At 36.5% G+C, this 23,741-nt stretch overlaps 1 protein-coding gene across 2 annotated transcripts in view; it reads right to left on the reverse strand.

Moving 5' to 3' along the window:
• Positions 1–23,741, reverse strand: part of ABCA12 (ATP binding cassette subfamily A member 12) — a 178,604-nt gene that overhangs the window by 66,930 nt on the left and 87,933 nt on the right. For both annotated transcript variants that reach the window (XM_070422064.1, XM_070422065.1), the window contains exons 10-20: positions 23,092–23,210; positions 21,983–22,089; positions 16,043–16,299; positions 15,579–15,691; positions 14,229–14,353; positions 12,177–12,350; positions 7,992–8,156; positions 7,457–7,667; positions 6,115–6,254; positions 2,986–3,105; positions 2,053–2,143 (exon numbers count right to left, since the gene is read on the reverse strand). In XM_070422064.1, the coding sequence (XP_070278165.1) occupies positions 2,053–2,143; positions 2,986–3,105; positions 6,115–6,254; positions 7,457–7,667; positions 7,992–8,156; positions 12,177–12,350; positions 14,229–14,353; positions 15,579–15,691; positions 16,043–16,299; positions 21,983–22,089; positions 23,092–23,210 (1,622 nt within the window). The remainder of the gene's footprint in view (positions 1–2,052; positions 2,144–2,985; positions 3,106–6,114; positions 6,255–7,456; positions 7,668–7,991; positions 8,157–12,176; positions 12,351–14,228; positions 14,354–15,578; positions 15,692–16,042; positions 16,300–21,982; positions 22,090–23,091; positions 23,211–23,741) is intronic.

Genomic DNA, 23,741 nt, shown 5'->3' on the forward strand with positions numbered 1-23,741 from the left:
AAGTATATACTAAACTAGACAATAAATGATAGAAAGTTGCAAAATTTACTCTAAAAATATAATACTCTACATTGAGGAACATATGTCCAGTTTTACAAATATTCATTGAGGACAATGTTCAATTATAAATGCAGTAAACCCAAGCTCAAAAAACAATACAAACTAAGTTAAAAGTATATTCTGCTATAATTTAAATAACCAATGGCTAAATGTGAATTTTTTTAAAAAAAAAAAAATCTATCTACATGTAGTTAGAAAGGAAACTATAAACTGGAGATGAAAGTTTCAAATAAACAGTAATGCCTGCTTTGTTTAGCTAATGGGAATGCAATAATTCAAACAAAGAAAAGTCTATTCAGAGTGTGTATAGAACAAATAAATTATATTATTTAACATGTTGTTCTACAGAATCATTTCTTAGAAGACTGTGAGAATCTATGCCACACACAACTTTCTAATAGTGTTTGATTTAAAACCTATGTGGGTTATCTCCATTGATACCTGTATTAATAGAGATCTAGATAAAATTATCAAGATTTTATTTCAGGTAATTACTCTAGAAAAAAAGAGAATTTAATTGCTCTTCAATTTCATGATTTCTTATGAGGAAATCAACTGAGACAAAGGGCAAATATGAAATTGCAAGTCAATAAATCACTTGACCAATTAAATTTTTACTGACTTACGAATACTGAGGGGGCTGTGAATATCATAAATTCTTCCTCATAGAACCAAACAGGTCTCTTCCATTGTCCAGTATAAGACTAAAGTTCTCACAGAAGGCAACTTCTTAAATTAATTTCTCAGAATTTAAAGGGAAATATTTTGCTTGATAACTATGTTGGTGGGGGAGGGGTAAAATTGTGGTTGAACAGTGGCCTCCAGTGGTCATTAGAAATCAACACAACACCAAGGATTCTTTAAGAATTCTGGTAGATAGAGTCAAAGAAGAGCTATGAGGGTTAGTGATCCCCAAATTCACACTATACAGTGCCTTAGATACTAAGCTACATATACAACATATACAACTACAGATATCAATTGCTATATTCATTTTAGCCATTTTTAAATTCTAAAAATTATATCTCTATCTAAAGTTAGGAGTAATAAAATTTATGTAAGAACTTTATAGTACATTCATGATATTTTGGTTCCTTACCCAAATGATACTTTTAGAGAATAAATCCACTAGTACTTTCTTTAATCAAACTAGGCTGGTTATAATAAAGTGAATACAATTATATACAAAGTGCAATACACATGTAGGCATAATTCCTCCCCAATGGTTTGTAACCTAAGACACTATGTCCCTGTAGCTCCAAGGAGGACGATGGGGTATTTTCCCTTCTGCTGCCAAATTCTGATGCTTTCAATCCCTTCTTCATACCCACGGTTGCATAGCAACAGTGAATCAGACTGAATTAGATGTCTTGCATCCCTCAGGTTGAAGGTGGGAATGTGGCAGAGACAGTGCATGAGTTCAGACGGTTTCCTTTGATCTTCTTCAGCTGTTCCTTTTAGATGATCATGAGAGGAGGATCCATCCTGACTGCTGATTTAGGTTTATTTTCTTTTGAGTCTCTGCATTTCCTTTGTTTTGCTTTTGACAACTCTATAAGCTCTCCCAGTTACATTCTGGGTTAGTCAAAGTGATACTGAGGCTAGTGGAGATAAGATGTTAAATGTAGCCAGAAAGAAATCATTTCATCTTCCTTTGTCCTTAAGGACTTGCTTTTCATTAAGCTACAAAAAAATAAAAAGTGTCTTCTTACTTTTAACAACCCACCAACCTATCTGTGATTTTAGAAAAAGCTGCATTTACATGGAATATATAGCCTTATAATTAGTGAAAGTAACCACAAGTATAATTAGTACTTATAATGGTACAACTATTGGGGAAGAAGATGAATATATATCCAGGATCGTACTTTTCTTAGAAAAACTGGCTAGAAACCAAATACAAGAAAAAAAGAAAGGAATGTCTCATAAGGGCAATGGTTTTCACATTTCTGACATGACTAGTGAGTAAAGGTTTTGTGAATATGGACTCACCGAGTTCATCTATCTGTTTCAATAGTTCAACGGCATCAAGTCCCACGGAGAATTTTATAAAAACTTGTACAAAGGGATTCCTCAGTGTATTCTAACAAATAATGACAGGAAATCGGTTTTAGTATAAGAGGAAAACATAGTTAATCATCATCTCTCTAATAACACCCGCTGTGAAATGAAGCAACCACCATGTGCACTATCAATGTACCATGTTGCAAAGGCTCACGTAGACATTCTTGAGAAAGGAAGAGAAGGTATGTGGCTGGTAATGACCTGAATGGCTGGGCTTTTGCTTATCTGTAGACACAAACTGGTTAGCATGCTCTCACGGCTAGATATGACCATAATCATCAACATCATCAATATGTGATTGAAACATTTCCCCATACTATTTGCATCATCTTGAAAATATCCTGCATCTCATAAGAATAGCAAATTATGCTTTTCAACCAGGCGTCACTATATTTGAGTTGCATTGTCAAATCTTTAACCTAGAGTGTCATGTGTTTCAACCAAAGAACTTCCCAAATTTAACATTCTTCTCCAGTGTATTAGTATTTTAGGAAACCTGCTTCTGTTAAAATAGCAAAGCACTTTAAAGTAGAGAAATAAATAAATAGGCATGTTTTAATGAGAGTTCATAGCATTTTACTTTTGGGAAACAGATTTATGCCACTGGCTATACCCTCCAGATCAGTGTAAGATGGCCTATTTCTGAATTACAGTCAAGGTGCGATTTAAGAGGTGAGGATGATTATGAACACGAGTGACAGATCTTTTATCCTGTCTCAGTCCCACTCTCTGAAGGAGAAGCAATTTTAATCTGTTGAATATGGATACTAAGTCCCTATCTTACCATTCCCATAATGAAGGTGATTAAAATCTCAAAGAATTTTACACCATACGAATGTGAGTGGCAGGACCATCTCCTACCTGGAGCATTGGAATCGTCTGGTTTAACAGATGGAAGGAATTCATGAAAAGTGGTGACTGATTCATCCACTCCTGAGATTTTTCTCTTAATTCTGCCAGCTGCCTCAGAGTTACATTAGACTGAAAGACAGAAAATAAAAACAGATCTGGTTTATTAGTATTTGTCCTAGATTTCATAAAGGTCTCTTAAGGTTTTGTTACATAACTTCAAGGAACACTTTTAAAAGGTAAATATTATCAGAATTTCCCACATGGTCAAAGTTTTTATTTTTTTAATATATTTTTTAAAATTGATTTTAGAGAGGAAGGGAGAGGGAGAGATAGAAACATCAACTATGAGAGAAATCATTAATTGGCTGCCTCCTGCATGGCCCCCACTGGGGATCGAGTCCACAACCCAGGCATGTGCCATATGCCCTCACCAGGAATTGAACCATGACCTCCTAGTTCATAGATCGACGCTCAACCACTGAGCCACACCAGCTGGGTTGGTCAAAACTTTTTGAATGGCAGCTTTTATAGGGTCAAGATTACTAATAAAAATTCTGGCAAATTTAAGGTTTGCTTCATTTCCAGAATGGAATTTTAGCCAAATGAAAGCATGTTTTCTGCAAATTCTCACAAGTTATTAACTTTACAAATGATACACTTAAGTTTACTGTTAAAGAAATAGTAAAGTTCAAGGATCAAGGAAGAGGATGCAGGGGTGGGCAAACTTTTTGACTCGAGGGCCACAATGGGTTCTTAAACTGGACCGGAGGGCAGGAACAAAAGCATGGATGGAGTATTTGTGTGAACTAATATAAATTCAAAGTAAACATCATTACATAAAAGGGTACGGTCTTTTTTTTTTTTAGTTTTATTCATTTCAAACGGGCCATAGTTTGCCCACGGCTGGGATAGAGTCTTATATTGCTGGTGGAAACAGATGTTACAGGCTTTTCTGGAAAGCAATCTGACATTAGTTATTAAAATAAAATATAACACCCTTTAATCTTTCAATCTTGAACATTCATCTCACTGAAATAAAAAATACCATTGTGTAAAATCATATGCACAAGAGTATTTGTTGCCATATTGTTTACATTAGTAAAAATCAAAAGTAAATTCTTGAAATAAAATGAATGCCTAAATAAATGAATGCCTAAATACATAAGTGAATAAATAAATAAATAAAATGAATTCTCAACAATTGAGGATTGGCTGAGTAAACTCTATGGTATGAAAATTTTTCAATCTTCAAAAAGAATGAATTAGTCTATACCTATTGAGTTGGAAGAATTTCCACAAGGTATTGTTGTATGAGCAAAGTATTATAATGCTACCTAATTTTAATAATGCAAACAATGACCAAAGAACTCTGCATATGAATATATGTAGTTTAATAATTTATAGATGAGAGAAATGTGCATAAATTATAGAAAGGTACTTCCTTGAATGCTAACATTCATTAGTTTACATGGAAGAAAGAGTGGAATAAGGAGGGACAAAAAGAAAAGGTGAGAACTAAGCAAAAAGGAAAGAACAAAAGAGACTGCACTAGAAAATATGCTTGTAATAACTTCATTATTGCAAAATTATGTACAAATGTGTAGTCAATACAGTGAGTAAGGTATTAAAATGTAATGCAATAAAAAATAAAGAACACTCTAGAAATCAGTGATGTCCTCATGTCCATTTCTATAGACCTAAAATAATGTTATATTCACATAAACTATATATATATGGCTAAGTGACCAGTCGACCAGCCGGTAGGTGCTCACTGACCACCAGGGGGCAGACGCTTAATGCTGCAGCTGCTGAGCCACAGCAACTTGGCAGAGTACTCTCTCGCACTCTGGGACCCCTTGGGGGATGTCGGACTGCTGGTTTCGGCCAAATCCCCACAGGCCAGGCTGAAGGACCCCACCTGCTGGAGGGACTCTGCTCGCTCCACAGATACTCTTTGAGCCATGGTGCTGACCTGGGGAGGGACCGCGGGAGGTTGGCTCTAGGGCGTGTCCAGCCTGTGTTGTCCAGTCCTGCCCCACTGGCCACCTTCTAATTAATTTCCTTTCAATGTGCACGAATCCATGCACTGGGCCTCTAGTAGTTTAATGACCAAGTAATGGTAAAACAGAGATTTTTTAAACTTTTATTCTATCATTTTAAAAGTATTAAGTTTTGCCTGGCCAGTGTTCTCAGTTGTTAGAGCAGCGACCAGTGGAAAAAAGGGTCACAGATTCAATTCCCAGTCAAGGGCATGTACCTCGATTACAGGTTTGTACCTCGGCCTGGCCCCAGCCAGGGGGCACAAGCAGGAGGCAACCAATCGATGTGTCTCTCATGTCAATGTTTCTCTCTCTTCCCCCTTTCTCCCTCCCTTCCACTCTGTCTAAAAAGCAGTGGGAAAAATATCCTCACGTGAAGATTAAAATAAAAAAGTATTAAGTTTGTAATTCAAATCATTAAAGCCAATTTTAAAAATGAGAGGGAAATGCTATTATGGTTAAATTAGATAAATATAACTACTATTAATAATGTTGTCTTTCTCAACATCTACCTTTTACATAAGATGTTAAATTGTACAACCAAATATGAAGCCAAGAGTCTATAATTTATGGATTCTTTTTGTTTAAATTGGTTATATAATGGCTCAATATTATTTTTTCTAGTGCCATTCTTTTTACATACTTTGAAAGTTAGACAGAGTTGTAGAAAAATAATTCTACTTTGGGAGATAAATTGAAAAATCTGAGGCCTTGCTTTAACTAGCCTCATTCTCAAGCATCAACATGGTACATTCTCTTCAAAGAACTACTATACAATCTACATTGTTTGCACATATACAGAGCAGAAGTAGAGAACTGTTAATAGCTTCAGAAAGCCAAAGGTAGTAATAGTAGGTAAGAGTCTCATTCTCAAGCATCAACATGGTACATTCTCTTCAAAGAACTACTATACAATCTACATTGTTTGCACATATACAGAGCAGAAGTAGAGAACTGTTAATAGCTTCAGAAAGCCAAAGGTAGTAATAGTAGGTAAGACATAAAGAAATCTGAGTCAGCTAGAGTAAATTTGGAAGTTGGCTACTTTAAAAATCATTTTAATATGTATGATAGAAACTTTGATTTATAATGATCAAACCTTTTCCATTATTGCCTTTGTGACTGGAGTATATGGTGCATACAAAATCTTTCCCAGCAACATAGGTTTCAAGAAAGCCCAAATCACAGGTCCAGCAGGCATGTTAATGATGTCTTTATAAAGAGAGAAGCAAAAGGGTGCTGGAAAGAAGAATAAAACATTTTAGTATTTGTATTTCAAATCTATTTCCTGATGGTAAATTAAGACTTCTATCACACCAAAAAATACATGCCTAAGCACTATTAACAGATGTGAGGCATCTGATATCAAAGTTAGAAAGCATAGTAACAAAACTTTTTGGGGTGTAAAAGTCTACCCCAATAAACAAGCCCACAAGAAGTGATGGCATTTTGCCAAGAGGAGTTAGCAAGGTTGAAATTCACATTTCAAAATTGCTTCCAACAGATCCACCTCAACAGCACTTAATTTAAATATACCTATCATAATAAAAGCATAATATGCTAATTAGACTGGATGTCCTTCCGGATTCCTTCCTTCCAGACAAAGCTGCAGTGGCAGGCGGGGGCCGAGGCAGAGAGGGCAGAGGCAGCAGAGGCCCACAGTCCCCAGGGCGGCGGGGGCAAAGGCCCTTGCAGGAATTTTGTGCATCAGGCCTCTAGTGTGTGTGTGTGTGTGTGTGTGTGTGTGTGTGTATTTATCTCAGAATGTACCAGATACATAAGAGCTGTTTAATAAATGATTTTGTTGAATGAATAAAAAGGTGAATAAATGAGTCAATACAATTGCTATACTAAACATCTATATATTATTTGGAAGAGCTCAGCTGGTCGTGTTTTGCATCTCCAAGTTTATAGATCAAGTAAATGACTTTGTTGTGCCACCAAATGTTCATACATCTGCTGCATTCATGGAACTCTTCCTTTACGCTGATGCAAGTTTCTAGTTCAAGACTGTGAAGAAAAAATATGGACTGAGAAGATTTAAGGTGTGTGTTTTTTATGATATCTATTGTCAAGGAAGATATAAGTATGACTGACAAATTCTTAGTGTTGTGGTTTAGTGACTAGCCTTTGCAGCAGACTGCCTGGGCTCAAATCACAACTCTGATATTTCCCAGTTGGGTGACTGCGACCAGATTCCTTCATCTTTTTGTGCCTCCCATCCTCTTATTAAGATGGAGATACAATCATGCACATCTCATAGGATGGTTGTGAAGAATGAATGAGTTAATATACATAACATGCTTGACATGTGGTAAGTGCTGTACAAATGTTTTCTATTTTTATACTTGGAGGAAATTAACCATTTATTACAAAAGGCTAAGATATAGTAGACAATGTTGTTAGGAGACATTGCCATGCTGATTTTGAAGTATACTCACTGGCATGTATGGGAATTCCATATTTTTCAGCAATTTCCTCTTTACTTAATTTATAAGTCAAAAAGTCTTTGGTGTGGTTGCCTTTTTGCCTCTGGGAGGAGGGCAGCAAGGCGGTTAAGTATTCAGTGGTAATTCCTTGGGAACACAGCGCTTGGGAGATGGTACTAAATGACCCTGGAGTTGCACTCATCCGGTTGCTTCTGTACATTGCCTGTGAGATCAAAAGCCATGATTTATGAATATGATATAAGCTATAAATGTTACTGAAAACAATAAAAAAAGAAAACCTGGCCAAACTTAGAGTACTCTTATAGTTTCCATAATTGCTTTCAAACGTGCATCCCAAATGTAAGTGCAGAATATTAAACTTCATCAATTTAAGTGACAAAAATTTTGGTTGGAGTAGAAGAGCTTTCCTGTAGGGGATTTTTTGCAGTGTACTTTATTTATAACAATGTAATTTAACCAATTTCTAATAAACATTAATGTGGCAAACGAATTTTCTGACGAGAACATTCCTGGGTGGCTTTTCTACCTGCGTTAAGGGGACGCTTCTGGGCAGATGCATTTGCTTCAGGGACCTCATTTTGCTGAGCAGCGGACGGGTGCCAGAAGCCAGCTGGTTGAGAATGCCTTTTAGCTTCATGAAGAGTTCTATCAACTTTTCAACTGGCTTTTGATCTTCCCTAGGGAAAATCACCTAACAGAAACAGAATAAAAAAAAATTATTTATGTGGAGAAACCGGAACCTACACACACTGTTGGTGAGAATATTAAAAGGGACAGGAACTTCGGAAAACATTTTGAAGTTTATTAAATGGTTAAACATAAATATACCACACAACCTAGCAATTCCATTCCTAGGTATTTACCTGAGAGAAATGAAAACATATGTCCACACAAAGCTTTGTATGTTCATAGCAGCATTACTCACAATAGCCAACAAGTGGAAACAATCCAAATGAATGGATAAAATGTACATCCTTAAACTGGAATACTATTTGACAATTTAAAGGGAAATACTGACATATGCTACAACATGTATGGAACTAAAAAATATTACACTAAGTGAAAAGAGCCAGACACAAAGACCACGTATCGTATGATTCAATTTATATTAAAAGATCTAAAAGAAAAAGAGGAAAATCTTGGGCTAAAGGTCAAAATGAGAAGTGACTGAAAATGGACACAGGTTTTTTTTGGAATTTATGTATATGTTCTATAATTAGATTGTGGTAATAATTGCACAATTTTTCATATTTACTAAAAAAATTTAAATTGTATGCTCAAGTGAATTTTATGCTATCTAAATAATTCCACAATAAAGTTTCCCAAAATAAATTATTTAAAAAGTCAGGAAGGGCCGAAACCGGTTTGGCTCAGTGGATAGAGCATCGGCCTGCGGACTGAAAGGTCTCAGGTTCGATTCCGGTCAAGGGCATGTACCTGGGTTGTGGGCACATCCCCAGTGGGAGATGTGCAGGAGGCAGCTGATTAATGTTTCTCTCTCATCGATGTTTCTAACTCTCTATCTCTCTCCCTTCCTCTCTGTAAAAAATCAATAAAATATATTTTTAAAAAAGTCAGGAAGGTAAATATCAATTACATAATCCTTCATGTATACTATTACTCAAAATCATATAATGTGCTCCTCAAATGCAGGAAAACTCTGTCCAAAAGCTCATGTGCTTTATCAGGCTTAATCAGAATCACACAACACATTTCTGCTGCAGAAAAACAACAACACTGAAAATATTTCAAAAATTTAAAGTCATTTTATCGTATCATTCATTTATTTATTAAACAAACATTAACTAAATGCCTACTACATTCCCAGCACTGGGCAAGGCGGTGGGTGTATAGTGATGCAGAAATTGGCATCCTCTTTCCAATAAGAGAGCTTTGGTCTAAGGAGGAACAGATATCAAATAAGTCAACAAACAAAAGGCTGTGGAATATGAGGAGCTAGAATTTAACTAAGAAATAAAAGGGGCTCTTTCCAAGATAGAATCCCAAAGAAGAGAAAGAACAAATGATAAAATAATGAGAAGAAGGTTATAGACTGAGGGGGTAGGGCGGGGGATGGGGTGGGGACATGTGAGGTCCATTAGGAAGGAAAACTCTTGGCAGGTCCACGGGAGAAATAAACCACCATTATGAGGACAAGATTTATTTGGAAAGGTATCATGAAGATATAGCTGCCTCCAGTTAGAGCTACTAACTGCCATCAGATTTTTCTAAAGTAGAATCAAAAGTCTAGTCATTCCTAGTTTAAAATAACTTGACTAGGCCAAGAGACATATGAAAACATGCTCAAAGTCACTAATCATCTGAGAGATGCAAATCAAAATGACAATGCGGTACCATCTCACGCCTGTCAAAATGGCTATCATCAACAAGTGACAAGTGCTGGAGAGGATGTGAAGAAAAAAGGAACCCTCGTGCACTACTGGTGGGAATGCAGACTGGTGCAGCCACTGTGGAGAACAGTATGGACTTTCCTCAAAAAACTAAAAATGGAACTCCCATTTGACCCAGTGATGCCACTTCTAGAAATATATCCCAAGAAACTAGAAACACCAATCAGAAAGGATAGATGCACCCCTATTTCATAGCAGCAAAATTTACAATAGCTAAGATTTGGAAACAGCCTAAGTGCCCATCAGCAGATGAGTGGATTAAAAAACAGTGGTACATCTACACAATGGAATACTACACTGTGGTAAAAAAGGAGTTCTTACCATTTGCAACAGCATGGATGGAACTGGAGAGCATTATGCTAAGCGAAATAAGCCAGTCAGAGAAAGATAAATATCACATGATCTCAGTCATTTATGGAGTATAATGAACAACATAAACTGACGAACAAAAACAGATCCAGAGACAGAGAAGCATCGATCAGACCGTCAAACCTCAGAGGGAAGGTAGGGGAGGGTGGGGGTAAGGGGGAGAGATCAACCAAAGGACTTGTATGCATGCATATAAGCCTAACCAATGGACACAGACACCAGGGGGGTGAAGGCATGAATGGAGGGGGGGGGGGGGGCTAATGAGGGGCTAAGGACATATATGTAATACCTTAATCAATAAAGAAAATAAAATAAAATAAAATAACTTGACTAATGATGAGACTTTTTTATTACTTTTGTTCTTATTTTGTTTGCAAAAGAATTAGGTATGGTCTTCAGCTTGTCAAATGCACATGTTTAACTGCTGGACTCAACAAGAAACATTTGGTTTAATATCTTCTCTGCAGAGGCATTATAAAATAAGGATTAAAATTTTAGATGAACAAAAATTAATTATATCACTTTATATGCCTGTGAGGTTATAGTTTATGTAAAAACAACCATTTGTTTAGTTAGCGGGTATTTTCTGAATTTTTTCCTATGGGCCAGGCACTGTTCTTGGCATTTGAGATGTTTCAGTGAACAAAGAAGACCTACAGAGCTTATATCCTAGTAGGGGTAGACAAAAAATAAATAATAAAAATAAATATTAAATAAAAGATATAGTATTATTCTGGAAGGGCAATAGAAAACAAATAGAGCAAGAAAAGGAGATCCGAGAGCACTGTAGGTGAGGCTGGTTGCATCTTAAATAGGGAGGTCAGTGCAGGCCTTACTGAGGTCAGTGTTGAGTAAGACAAACAGCCCTGCAAATCATGTGAAGGGGGCCTCGCTCAGCGGTGCCACACAGCAGCCCAGTGTCAGGGAATAGCCAAGTAGGAAACAGAACTTCAGAGATGGAGAGGGGTTGTACAGATTATGCGGCCATTGTAGGTCTTGGGGGGTTCCTTGAATAAAATGGGGAGCCGCTGGAAGATTGAACACAGGTGTGACATAATTTAATTCAGTTTTAAAAGGATCACTCTGGCTGCTTAGGGATGGTGGGGGCAGGGAGGAGTGTGGTAAGTGTGGCGGCAGGGAGGTCAGAAAAGAGGTCATTGCAGAATATAGGTGTGGGATAGTGATCATTCAGAAAAGGATTATTTATAAGTAGACTTTGCTATCTTTCAACAGCATAAGTCAGCTCTGTTGCTTTGGGCTTTTCTTAAGAGTGGGACCTTTTTTTCCCAGTGTTTTCAATAACATATAAATATTTTTTATTTACTCTAGATTTGGGTGAACAGAGGACTTAAGTTTCTTAAGTTTATATTTTCTTTCAGTTTTTTTTTTATTAAATAAGTACTTATAAAGCATCCACTTATTGCAAGATGGAGTCATTGCTGCCTTTACTAAGCTCTAATAATGGCCAATTATTTTGTTCTACTGAATGACTAATGGTAGTGTCTTCCTAAACTGATGAGGGAAACACTAATTTTTTAAAAAACATACCAAAAATCCCTTATTCTTTTACTTGAAAGAAATAACTGTTCTAGTTTTTATTTTTATCTTACCAAATTCATGCTTATTCACTGTAAAAAAAATTATAGCATTTGTACTTCACACATTAATATAGTATATATTAAACTTAATTCCTGGTCTTGGATACACAAACTGAGAGTTAATGAGGTAATAATATTCATTTCCTCATCTATAAATGTGCAAATTTGCCATATTTAATCTCAAAGGTCCCATTTCACTCTAACATAAAGCTATAATTTCACAAGCTATATGAATGAATTTCATTCCTTACAGTATCAAAGAGCATACATGTGTAATCAAATATTTTTATACTAAAGTATGAATATAAAAATATTTCATCAACAGCAACTTGCCTTGTATGTGAAGTTGTAGATGTCTAAGTAGTGCAGCAGAGTGATTCCGATGAGGTAAGACTGGCGGGATCTCTCGGGAAGAGGCAGGCTGCAGAATTCCTTCATCGCATCTTCCAGTTTGGGATTGGTCCTATTAGCATCACAAGAATGCAACCAGAACACACGAGAAATAATCTGCAAGTTGGAGGAAGAAAAAGATTTTAGCTGTGAATGCTTTGAGAGCCATCTGTCCATTTTGAGAGGTTTTTCTTATACTCTTAGTCTTCATTAAAAAATATGATGGCCTAGCCAGAGTAGCGCAGTGGTTAAGCATCGACCTATGAATCAGATGATCACGGTTCGATTTCCGGTTGCAGGCTCCGTCCCCAGTACCGGGCATGCAGGAGGCAGCCCATCAATGATTCTCTCTCTTCATTGATGTTTCTATCTTTCTCTCCGCGCCTGCCCCCCCTCACTTCCTCACTGAAATCAATAAAAATATAAAAAGTAAAAAAAAAGAAAAGAAAAGAAAAGGGTTGCAAAGTAGGGATCATATTTTTTTAAAAATATCACATTATCCTCAAAAGCAAATAATTATTTAAAACACTAATTACTATCAATAAAACTACAGCAAGCCCACAGTTCACTGGAAACTTAAGGAATAAGATGTGAAAAGAGACAGAGATGGGTCTACGATGATTTATTGCTTGAACACCTGGGAGAATGATGGCACCAAGAAAAATAATTGATTTGGAGTAAGTTTGGGGAAAATACTAGTTTAAGACCCATGCTGCCTTTAAATTTTAACCTTACTTTATTCAAATTGCATTTTATTTTTATAATCATTGAAACTTATAATCTTGTACAATGAACTCTTGGGTTCAGAGATGAAAGCAAAGAAAGAAGCCCAGAATTTCACAATAAGGTGAGTCATCATGGACAGCAATGCTGGTGTGAAAAGTGAGGTGTTAATATGAGAAATAAGGAGTCATCTCTATTGCCACCAAAATGAAATAAAGAGAAAAGTTTATAAAGTTCCAGATTAGGGAAACTTGTCTCTCCTTCCTTTTGAAAGCAATAACATGCATGCTCACCACTTACATGCTTTAGTGTATTAAAATGAAGCTGCTCTTCAGAAGCCCAAAACACGATTGCTGAAATCAGGTCTTAGGATCAGATGAGCAAGAGGTGAGATCAAAGGAAAAAGGTGAATGAAAATTATTTGCTCAAACAAGAGGAAAGGGTGCAGGCAAAGCAGTTTCAACGTTTGTATTGGGTAACCAATTAACATGACACAAGTAAACATAAATACTATGCAAAGGCAGCGTTTATAGGCTTTTTAAAAAGACATTATCCAATATTAGAGGATGGCTGGGCTGTGCTTAGAAATGACACACTCTGTTTGGAATGGATGAGGCCGTAAGCTCTGTAGCTCTTTTGGAAAATTTCTATGACGCTTCCAGACAATGGACTTGAAAAGGGGGTGAAAGATAAGAGATTTCAAGTGGAAAACCCTATTACCAGCCTGTGAGTAAATGACATTATTCATTTTCACACCAAAAAATATGTTTATCACACTCACAAACTTCCTTTGCCCATATCTATGTTATATACTATATCTTATCTTGGGACTTTTTAGTACAAATGAGTATTTACTTTTATTTTAATTTTTACAAATTAGTCTCTCTGTTTTTGACCCCTAACTGGGTTACTGAAACTTTACTTTGATATCATCATAATAGAAAATTACAATGCAAAGTTACCTTTGATAATGTGTGATAGTGAATATTAAAGAACGGATGGCACCATTATTTAAGACAAAGGTGAAGAACAAGGAGGTAAGAGGAAGGAAAAGAAGACCAGAGGGAAAGGAACAGGAAGTGATAATATTCTTGCTTCTGGATTTTTCTTCTATCTTCACTTAAGACAGGCCTCTAATTTTATCACTTGCATGGAAAATTCACCAGGTTTACATTCAACTACTCAGTATTTTACTGACAAATATTCAACAAATATTAAATACTATTGAGACTTTTAGAAACTAGATGTCAGTACAGATACATCCCACCCCACCTCAGCTCTGTTATCCGGAATAGGAATGGCCAGCAAATTGTCGATACTCCTATTGGACATTCCTGTCATTCTCCTTAGTTCTTCTTTCAGCTCTTCAACATTTCTAAACATTTCGATTAATTGACCTGCAAGGAGGAAAAAAAGGAAAGGAAAAAACTCACATGCTGATTGCAATGTAATTTTGTCAGTCATACCAACACAGAGAAACCTTCTTGACTAAAACATATATTCCACATATATGCCTTGTGTCAGAAACAGATTTCTCCCAGTTTGGGCAAAATTTCCATCTTTAGGATGTATTTCTATCTGCTTTAGACTTATTCCTATTATGATATCATTAACCTAAGGAAACAGATTGCTCTGTGTTTCTGTAGAGCCTACAAGTCAAGGTTCATTCAAAGAAAATATGGTTTCCTCACTGTTTCTGATCACATCATGCACTAAATGTACATCCCTCTATTTCATTTAAAGCATCACACAAATTCAAAATACTTTTGAACCTCGAATCATATAATATTGACAACTTAGGGCAAGGTTTGTTAAATCCACAACACAAGACCCCAGGGCACAGGGCATTTTCCCTTAAGTTTGCCCAGCACTCTGCAGTTTATAAAAAGTTTTCACAATCATTACCTCACTTTTAAATAGAGTGTGTTTCACGTCAAACCTTTTTAGGAGAGCTATTATAATTATTTCATATCTGAGTTATTTAATGGGTAGTATTTTGACTTCACTTTGGCAGCTGGTGATCTCCATTCTGCGAATGCCTTTCGACTTCTTTATGAAGTATCCCTCATGCAAATACACTGTCTTTATTTTTGGACTTAGTGCCCTTCCAATTTTGCTGCCTGTTGTCCAAAATTTTGAATGCCTTTCTTTTCAGTATTGAGGTATTATGCAAAGGAGAAGCGTATTGCATGATGCATCGTGCTCAGAATACTAACAGGAGGTTCTGAATTGAGATTTCTGTAGAGAGCAGTGCATCTATTTTATTTTTTAAATCATATTATTCTTACGGAAGTAAATAAATTTCATCCTAGCTTTCTCAATGGACTATCTAATGCACTTTGATATATCAGAGAAACAAAAGATAAATAAATGGTCTAACTAGTTAAATGTTTGGAGACCTTTTCACTGTGAAATCAGATTTCCCTGTTTCATTCTCTGCTAGCTTTTTCTGTGTTTTTACTTTAGTTGAGTAACCATATTTGAAAGCTTCAGGTTTCTGATATGAAAGAGCAGCTACAAAGCAGGTTTTGTAGGGAACTTCAAAAAAGGCTTTCTTAAACTGCAGCATGAGGAAAACATGCATTCTAATAAGACAGCATTTAAATGTGGATGAGGACACACCTGGCTTTTCAGAAGTGTCTGCACTGTTATTGACATGCAGTGTGGCTTCTATGGCCGGTATTAATCGTGTAATGTTTTCCAAGTAATTCATTTGCAACACTTGTTCTAGAAACCTGGAACAGAACAGAAGAGAAGAAAAAATTGGACTAGGCATTTCAATAAATTGAGAGGGACCCTGGCCGGTTCTGCCCAGCGGTTAGAGTCTCAGCCCTTGAAAGGAAGGGTTATGGTTTCGATTCTCAGTCAAGGGCATGTGCCTCAGTTGCAGGTTTGATCCCCAGCCCCAGGGGGCATGTGTGGAAGGCAACCAATGGATGTGCCTCTCACATCAATGTTTCTCTCCCCCTCTTCCCTCCCTTCCATTCTAAAAAATTAATGGGGAAAAAAATACTCTCAAGTGAGGATTAATACTAATAATAATTTGAGAAGGATTTCACCAAGGAACAGACAATGGAAAAACTTACTGATCCATATTTAAGTTAATTTTGACTGAATCCCCAGTAAGCAGGTCCTTCAGATTTTTAGATATGATGTTGTCCTGGTATAATAAGCTGGTGGCTATTTCGGTGCCGAGCTCTGCTGCTTCGAGGAGCTGCACATGGAACGCACTCTCTTCACACAGGCTTCTGAAGTTCATGCCGGAGAGCTGGCACATTTTCTCCACTGAACTGAAAGTTTCAGGCTCACAAAGAAGTTTGGTCAAGTGTCGAAGCTGAGACAGCTTTCCAGAAAGGGAAAGAGTGACAAATAGATCAGTCACATTATCCTAAACACTTTGCAGTTGATAACAAGCAACTTAAAAAAATGTTACATGTGGTTAGTTAGTTGGCATTTAGCAACAGTTTTTCCATGAAGCACTATTTTCTGTCATGTAAATTTATTGTTCTCTAAAGAATTGTGTAAAACTATTGAACCAGAAGACCTGTTTCCCAACTGCATTAATATCTTATAGAGTCACAGTTTAAAAAGATGTTGTTTAGCTTTATCCATTTAAGCCACCAATACTTAAACTAATTTTATATTTTAGTTTGTATGTTAAATCACAGGCAAGGGAAGATAGCAAAGCAGGTTTGGTTTGGAACTTTAAAAAAGTCTTTCTTCCTCACACCCATTAAGATGGCTACTATTTTTTTTAAATCCCCCAAAACAAAACAAAACTAAAACAGAAACAGAAAATAACAAGTGTTGACAAGGATATGGAGAAATTCGAGTACTTGTGCACTGCTTGTGGGAAGGTTAAAATAATGTAGTCAGTATGGGAAACAATATGGTGGTGCCTCAAAAAATTAAAAACACAATTATCATATAATCTACTTCTACCCAAAGTATTGAAAGTTGGATTTTGGACAGCTATTTGTTCATGGCGGCATTATTCACAATAGCTAAGAGCTGGAGGTAACCCAAGCGTCCACCGACAGATGAATGGATAAACACAATGTGGTATATACATACAATGGATTATTTTCCAGTCTTAACAAGGAAAGAAATTCTGAAACATGCTACAACATGGATGAGACTTGAGGAGATTATGCCACGTGAAGTAAACCAGTCACAGGAAGATAATTACAGATGATTCTACTTATATAAGTTACCTAGAGTAGTACAAATCCTAGTGACAGAAAGTAGAATTGTGGTTTTTCAGGGACTAGGGGGAGCGAGGGATGTGGAGTTGTTGTTTAATGGGTACAGTTTCAGTTTTGCAAGATGATAAGAATTCTGGGGATGATTTCACAATGATGTGGAGGCATTTAACAGGACTGAACTGTACAGTTAAAACTGGTTAAGGTGGTAAACTTTGTGTTATGTGTATCTTACCACTATTAAAACAAAACACACAATAATGGACATGAGAGGGACTTTTTAACTGCAGCCTGAGAATCACATGCATTTTAATAAGACTGCATTTAAAATATGGACTGAAATACACCTTGTTTTTGAGAAGTGTCTGCATCGGTATCGACATTATCTTTTTCCCTTTTATCTATTGAGGAAAACTAGGTCCCTTTGTTCTATGGGACAAAAGTGTTTTAAAGAGGCTTAAACTCCCACACTAAGAAAAGGAGAAAAGTGGAGATCAACTAATTTCCTGTCTTGTCACCTTATATTCAATGAAGTTCACTACACTCAGTGTGTTTTTTGAGGATATACCCCCAAATCATACTTCCTGGAGGAAAAAATTATGCCTCCAGGCAAACCAGTTCTATTGTGCTTGGAAGCTACCCTAGAGCTATTCCTTTTAAAAAGTCAAATAATTGGGAGCATCACCTGAAAGAGCAAATATGTGTCATTCACTGCAGCTCAGTGGTTTTTTTGTTTTGTTTTTGTTAATCTTCACCTGAGGATATTTTCCCACTGATTTTCAGAGAGTAGAACAGAGGGGGAGAGACAGAGAGAGAGTGAAAAACATCAATGTGAGAGAGACACAGCAATTGGTTGCCTCCTGCACGCACCCCGACCAGGGCCAGGGATCAAGCCTGCAACCCAGGTACATGCCCTTGACTGGAATCGAACCCGGGACTCCTCAGTTTCCCTGGCCAACGCTCTATCCACTAAGCCAAACCAGCTAGGGCTGCAGCTCAGTTTTTAATAAGAAGCTGTATTTTGACAGAAATGAATTGTTTTATGATACAGGCAAATGTTTGGAACATTTCCTTCCATATATCAAATGGAAAAAGCACAAGGATGTGTCTGATGAGAGGTTTATAGTAACAACATGCCGGCAGCTGCAATTAAGCACCAATCATCTTAGCACATACTCTTGGCCTGTTTTCAACTGTATTTAATATTCTAATCGACTTCTGGGTTTGAACTATCGGAAATGGCCACATATGTATTAAAATTCTACTTACTCGTCTTATTGCTATGAGAATTTTTCCATTTTGTAATAGATCCAATCATTACCCGCTGTAACTACATGTTTGCTACTCTGTTTCTTCCTTTGATTTTCCAGATAATAGATATGATTGAACTTCTAATGAATCGAGGCCAATCCTTCCTGCCACATCCTCCACCTACTTTTATTTTAGTGATTTCTTAAATAAAAGAATAAATACTGGTAGCTCAATATATTTATTTTAATTGAGAATTTGAGGGTATAGTCAATTTAAATGACTTATTCCCCTTCCCAGAGTCCAGAATATATTTTTTAAATGGAAACTTCAGTATACATGTATGAGAACCCAGTAAAAGTCCATATAGTACAGTTTTGACTTGATAAGATAAAAGTAATAGAAGTGAAATGGAAATCTAGCCATGCTATTGAAGTGGCTTTGGTTCTCTTAAATAAGGGTTTAACTCAAGGTTAATACCATGGAATGCACGGTGAGGCACATCTACCAGGGAATAGCAGACTGGTTATTTAGTATTTGTCATTATTTACAAGCATCTTCTAAAATTTGTTCATGCACACATTAAAACTTTGAAGCTACATGGGTCATTAGTAATCAACATAAATTCAGAGAATTAAAATTCTCTCTTCAAAAGTATGTGTCAAGTCCAGATTGCAGGTCTGTCAGAGCCTCATGTAGAGGCCCTCCCTCCTTTATCACCCCGCTAGCAAGGGTGTAGGTCTATACTTGAACAATGACCCATAACTAACTCCATGTTCCTCTGCAACTGAATGCGCCAGTGCCTATGGTTCCCAAAATCATCTCAATCAGGATTGTAAGTGACATGATGGTATACAGCTCAAAATATTGTAAGCATAAAAATGATAAAACAGCAAGACTCCTGGCCTCTTTGCAGGGGAAAGGGGACTACTTAAAAATGTAAAAGTGTTACAATACAAATATTGTGTTATCTATATTTCTGCTCAATATGGAGGATGTCTACAACATTTATAGTTCCCCAGTCATGAATTTATCCTTCCCACCAAAGAGCCTGGAAAGAAAAAGGCATAAAATAAACAATGAAGGGATGAGAAAACATAAAGTTCTAGAGTAGAAAGTTAGGGCTAGAACCGAGGGATGGGAACGGAGGAAAAGTCACCAACAAATGACAGGCAAATCAGGGAAGTAAAGGCACCTCTTATTGTAAAGCTCTAGGAGATTGTCTTCATTCTTTCAATGACATGCACTGAATATTTTCCATGAGTCAGACTCTACACCAGGTGCAGAGGATATAACACTAAATGGACAAACTTAGCAACATTCCTTGTGGAGCTTATAGTCTTGGACTGAATGGTTCTGTCAATGGCAAACAGCACTCATGCTTTTATAAATGACAATACATTTTCTACCCAAGGGATAAAATTGTAGTTTATTTCCATGCTTCTAGAATTTTTTCTTAATATAACCCTCTACTAGAACAGTACATTAAAAATGTGGATGCTGTTTAAAATTATTCTTAGCTCTATTCCCATTCCATTACTCGAATGCTTCGTTTCCATTTCCCTAGTGTATATTGTATACTGCCCGGTTACTTTCCCAAGTTGAGAACTACAGTGAGTAATTGCCCAGGTAACACAATTACATCACCAGGGCTCTACTTTAACACCCTCATTTATTCATAACATTCAAAAGTCATGCCTTAAGCTCCTTCTATGTGCTAGGGGCTTTAGAGATGCAGTGGTATAATAGAGATGCACTCTACTGAGGGAAATAGATTCTATCTATACAACAAATTATAGTGCTAAGTAATAAGTTCCAAAACCCAGAAATGTCATTGTCATCAGAAACTCTTCCTTATGCCTCACCCCTCACTGGCTGCCATCTCCTGTCAACTCAAACTCCTACAACACTCTTGAAACTGTCTCTTTCTTCTCATTCTCTGCCACTGACAGTGCAGGGTCTCAAATTTTGCTTAGGTTACTTCAAATATCACCTATTTTGTTTTCCTCCGCTCTATCCCCCACAATTCTCCCAGAGAGATCTCTTTCTAAAATGCAAATATCACCTTCTTAAAATTCACAACTTTCAGGATCAGATCCAAACCCTCTGACTAAACACAAAGAGGCCTTTGTAATCTGGGCCCAGTTTCTCCCACAGGCACCTTGTGCTCAAGCTTGACACCATGACTCCAGGTAACCTGTGTCTTCTTACAAATGTAGGTCTCTATGTCTGGAATGTAGAATTGTAGCCTCCTTCTACACAGTCCTGCAAGACTCATAGTAAACATGATCTCCTCCATGAAATTGTCTCTCCACCTCCATCTCCTGCAATCTGACTTAGCTATCCCACCTCCATACACAGAATCCTGTCCTTCCACATACCACAGCACTGACCTCACTAGGTTATAATTATTGGGCTCCAATTGATTATAAGAATTTGACAAATGGAGATTATGTATTTTAAAGAGATAGATTAGTATTATGTGAATGCAGATGATGGATGGAATGGAAGAATGGATAAATATTATGTGCACACAGAGTCATTATGCTGGCTGAGGAATAGGGAGAAAGGCGATACTCTAATATTACTGGAATGACATTTAAACTTGTCCTTGAAGGAGAGTAGAAATTTTCCAGATGAATGCACAACTTCTTTCTCATTTGACCAAACAAATCAAGATAGTGCTAAATTAAGTACATTAGAAATGTTGATTTGTGGAAGACTAGGACTTCAATGTAGGTAATTTAACCAGCATATATATTTGCAATATTCATGGACATATGATGTGGATGTCTGCTTAATCACACCATGTTGACTCTACAGCAAGTCATCTTGCTTGCCCTGAATAAACTAGCTCTAATTTTACTTTATCCCTGACTACATAAATCATATTAAATTGCTGTTCTTACTAGGAAATTTGCTTTCAGAATTTAATAGAGTTATTTTAAGAAATGAAGTGAATTTCATGATAGCCTGCATACTATATGCATGAGCTAAGCAAATAATAATTGACAAATAAACATGAACCAATTCAGACAAACTTCTGAGTTTTAAAGTTTTGTTGTTGCTTTCTCCCCTTTTTTCGATATCATATGTTCTAATATGTTGTTCGTTTCTTCTTATGATGATAACAATAAAAATAAGGTGAGGCAACTCCTGAGGTTTTCTGTACACTGTGAAGTCTAAAACATCAGCTTTTGAAATCAAATTTTATAGTTTTAAAAACGAAGGACAACTCAAATTAGAAATAATATTATGAATGTTTTAAATCATGAAGCTTTATGAGATAACCATATTATTAGTCATTCTTTTATGTGTATGTACACTGTAACTCAGCTCTTATGGGTCATTTCATGCAAAGACATCCATTGATTAAAAACAAAATATTGTTATAAACACCAGCACAAAATATTGTTATATAACACCAGCACACTCTGTCACACTTTTCTAGCATGAATCTAGAGTCCAAATAGGACCCGCATTTATGAAGATACAGATTTAAAACTTAAACTAAAAGCCACCTTGATAAAGGACAACAGGAAAAGTTGAGGTTTATTTTTTGCTTTCAGGGCTTACTTTTGATTTTAGGACTTCAGGAAGTGAAGGGAAGTGATCCTCATAAGAACCATTTTGAAGAAAATATTTTTTAAATCGAATTGTGGACTGCAGGAGCCTTAAATTTTCTGTAAAGGAGGGAAGAGAAGTTACATTATGTGAATTGCAAAATCATTTAGGAAACGAATTTGAAAGATACCTTTATCCTAATTTATTGCTTTTCTAAAATAATAGTCTAGTTCTATCTAAACAGAAGACGAGTGAAAATGTAAACTTTTTTTTTTTTTAAACAATGGAGACTACAGAGTTCACTATTTTAGAAATATTCAGGTATTCTGCTTAGAGACAAAATATTTCTAGGGAAGTTGCTAAGCAGTTTTGGCTCTCTGTGAACTGACTGTTTTTGTTTATGACTTTTAGATCTGCTATTAAGTTGGAGTGTTTGGGGAGAATAGGCTGTGTAATCACTGTGACACAAACATGCCCCAGCAACCTCGATTAATTCATGCCTGCTACACAGAGACCACGTGTAATTATTTGTTATGCTATTTGCTTGCCATTAAATCTCAAAAATGTCTTTGGTGTAGGAAAAGGGAAAACCTATTTCCTATCAAATGTGAGAACATAGATATTTTCTCTTTAAAGGAAAAGAAAAGAAACCACATTTGATTAAGTGCAATTTTTATGGTTGCACGTGTAGGCAGAAAACTGAAAATAAAGTGTGCAAATGTAGGAAGTAAAAAATAGTCTGCCACAACAATTCCTTTGTTTATGTAATTTACATCCGCTTTTGGAAGTCACTATTCCCCTCCTCCTCCTCCTCCTCCTCCTCCTCCTCCTTCTTTTTACAATTGAGATTATCAAGGGCACAAAAAATGTTATGAAGGGTTGAGTGAATCCTTAAGGACTATGGGCCTTTGGAAAGTTTGTACTAGCAGCAGCAAGAGAACAATATAATAATCTGATTACATATTCCCTTCATATATCAAACCACCAAAGTAAACTGATGCATAAGGAAACAAGATGTGTAAATTCTCTTTCCTTTTTAAGCAAACATCTTGAAAGACTTACTACTTCAGAACAGAATTAGAAAACTTGAGCAGTGCTTTGACTGTTAAGAGAAATATTACCTTGTGATCCCCTGGCCAAGTTGTCAGTGACATTTCTCACACATGCCAAGTAAGGAATATAAGGACTATCTGCTGATATATTTAAGAGGGCATCTTCAAAGTTTTCTAGCAGTAGGAGCCTATAGAATTGGAAAAGAATATGTAAATTAAGCATATAGAAATAAAGCGAAGCCATTCTGTTGAGATCATTTGAGTCCCTGGTGTTGGCATGTGAAGCAGCAGGACTCTGGGTTCTCTGAGCACTTACCTTTCCCATGAGCATAATCAGCATATTTAATTATTTTAACATTCAATCATAAGTGATGTAAGATAATTTTAGGCACATTCATGGGGAAAAAAACTCACTGGGCTAGGGGTGCCTGATAAAATACATAACTCCTAGTTAAACTTGAATTTTGTATAAACAATAAATAGTTTTCTTTTTAAAAAAAATATTTTTTCTTTGATTTCAGAGAGGAAGGGAGAGGGAGAGAGAGATATATAAACATCAATGATGAGAGAGAATCACTGATCAGCTGCCTCCTGCACAAACCCCACATAATCGAGCCTGCAACCCAGGCATGTGCCCTGACCAGGAATTGAACCATGAACTCCTGGTTCACAGGTTGACGCTCTACCACTGACAATCATGGGCTGGACATAATTTTTCA

The sequence above is a fragment of the Myotis yumanensis genome, unplaced genomic scaffold, assembly GCF_028538775.1.
Source record: "Myotis yumanensis isolate MYYU_CA2020_CCGP unplaced genomic scaffold, mMyoYum1.0.hap1 SCAF_8, whole genome shotgun sequence".
Lineage (NCBI taxonomy): Eukaryota > Metazoa > Chordata > Mammalia > Chiroptera > Vespertilionidae > Myotis > Myotis yumanensis.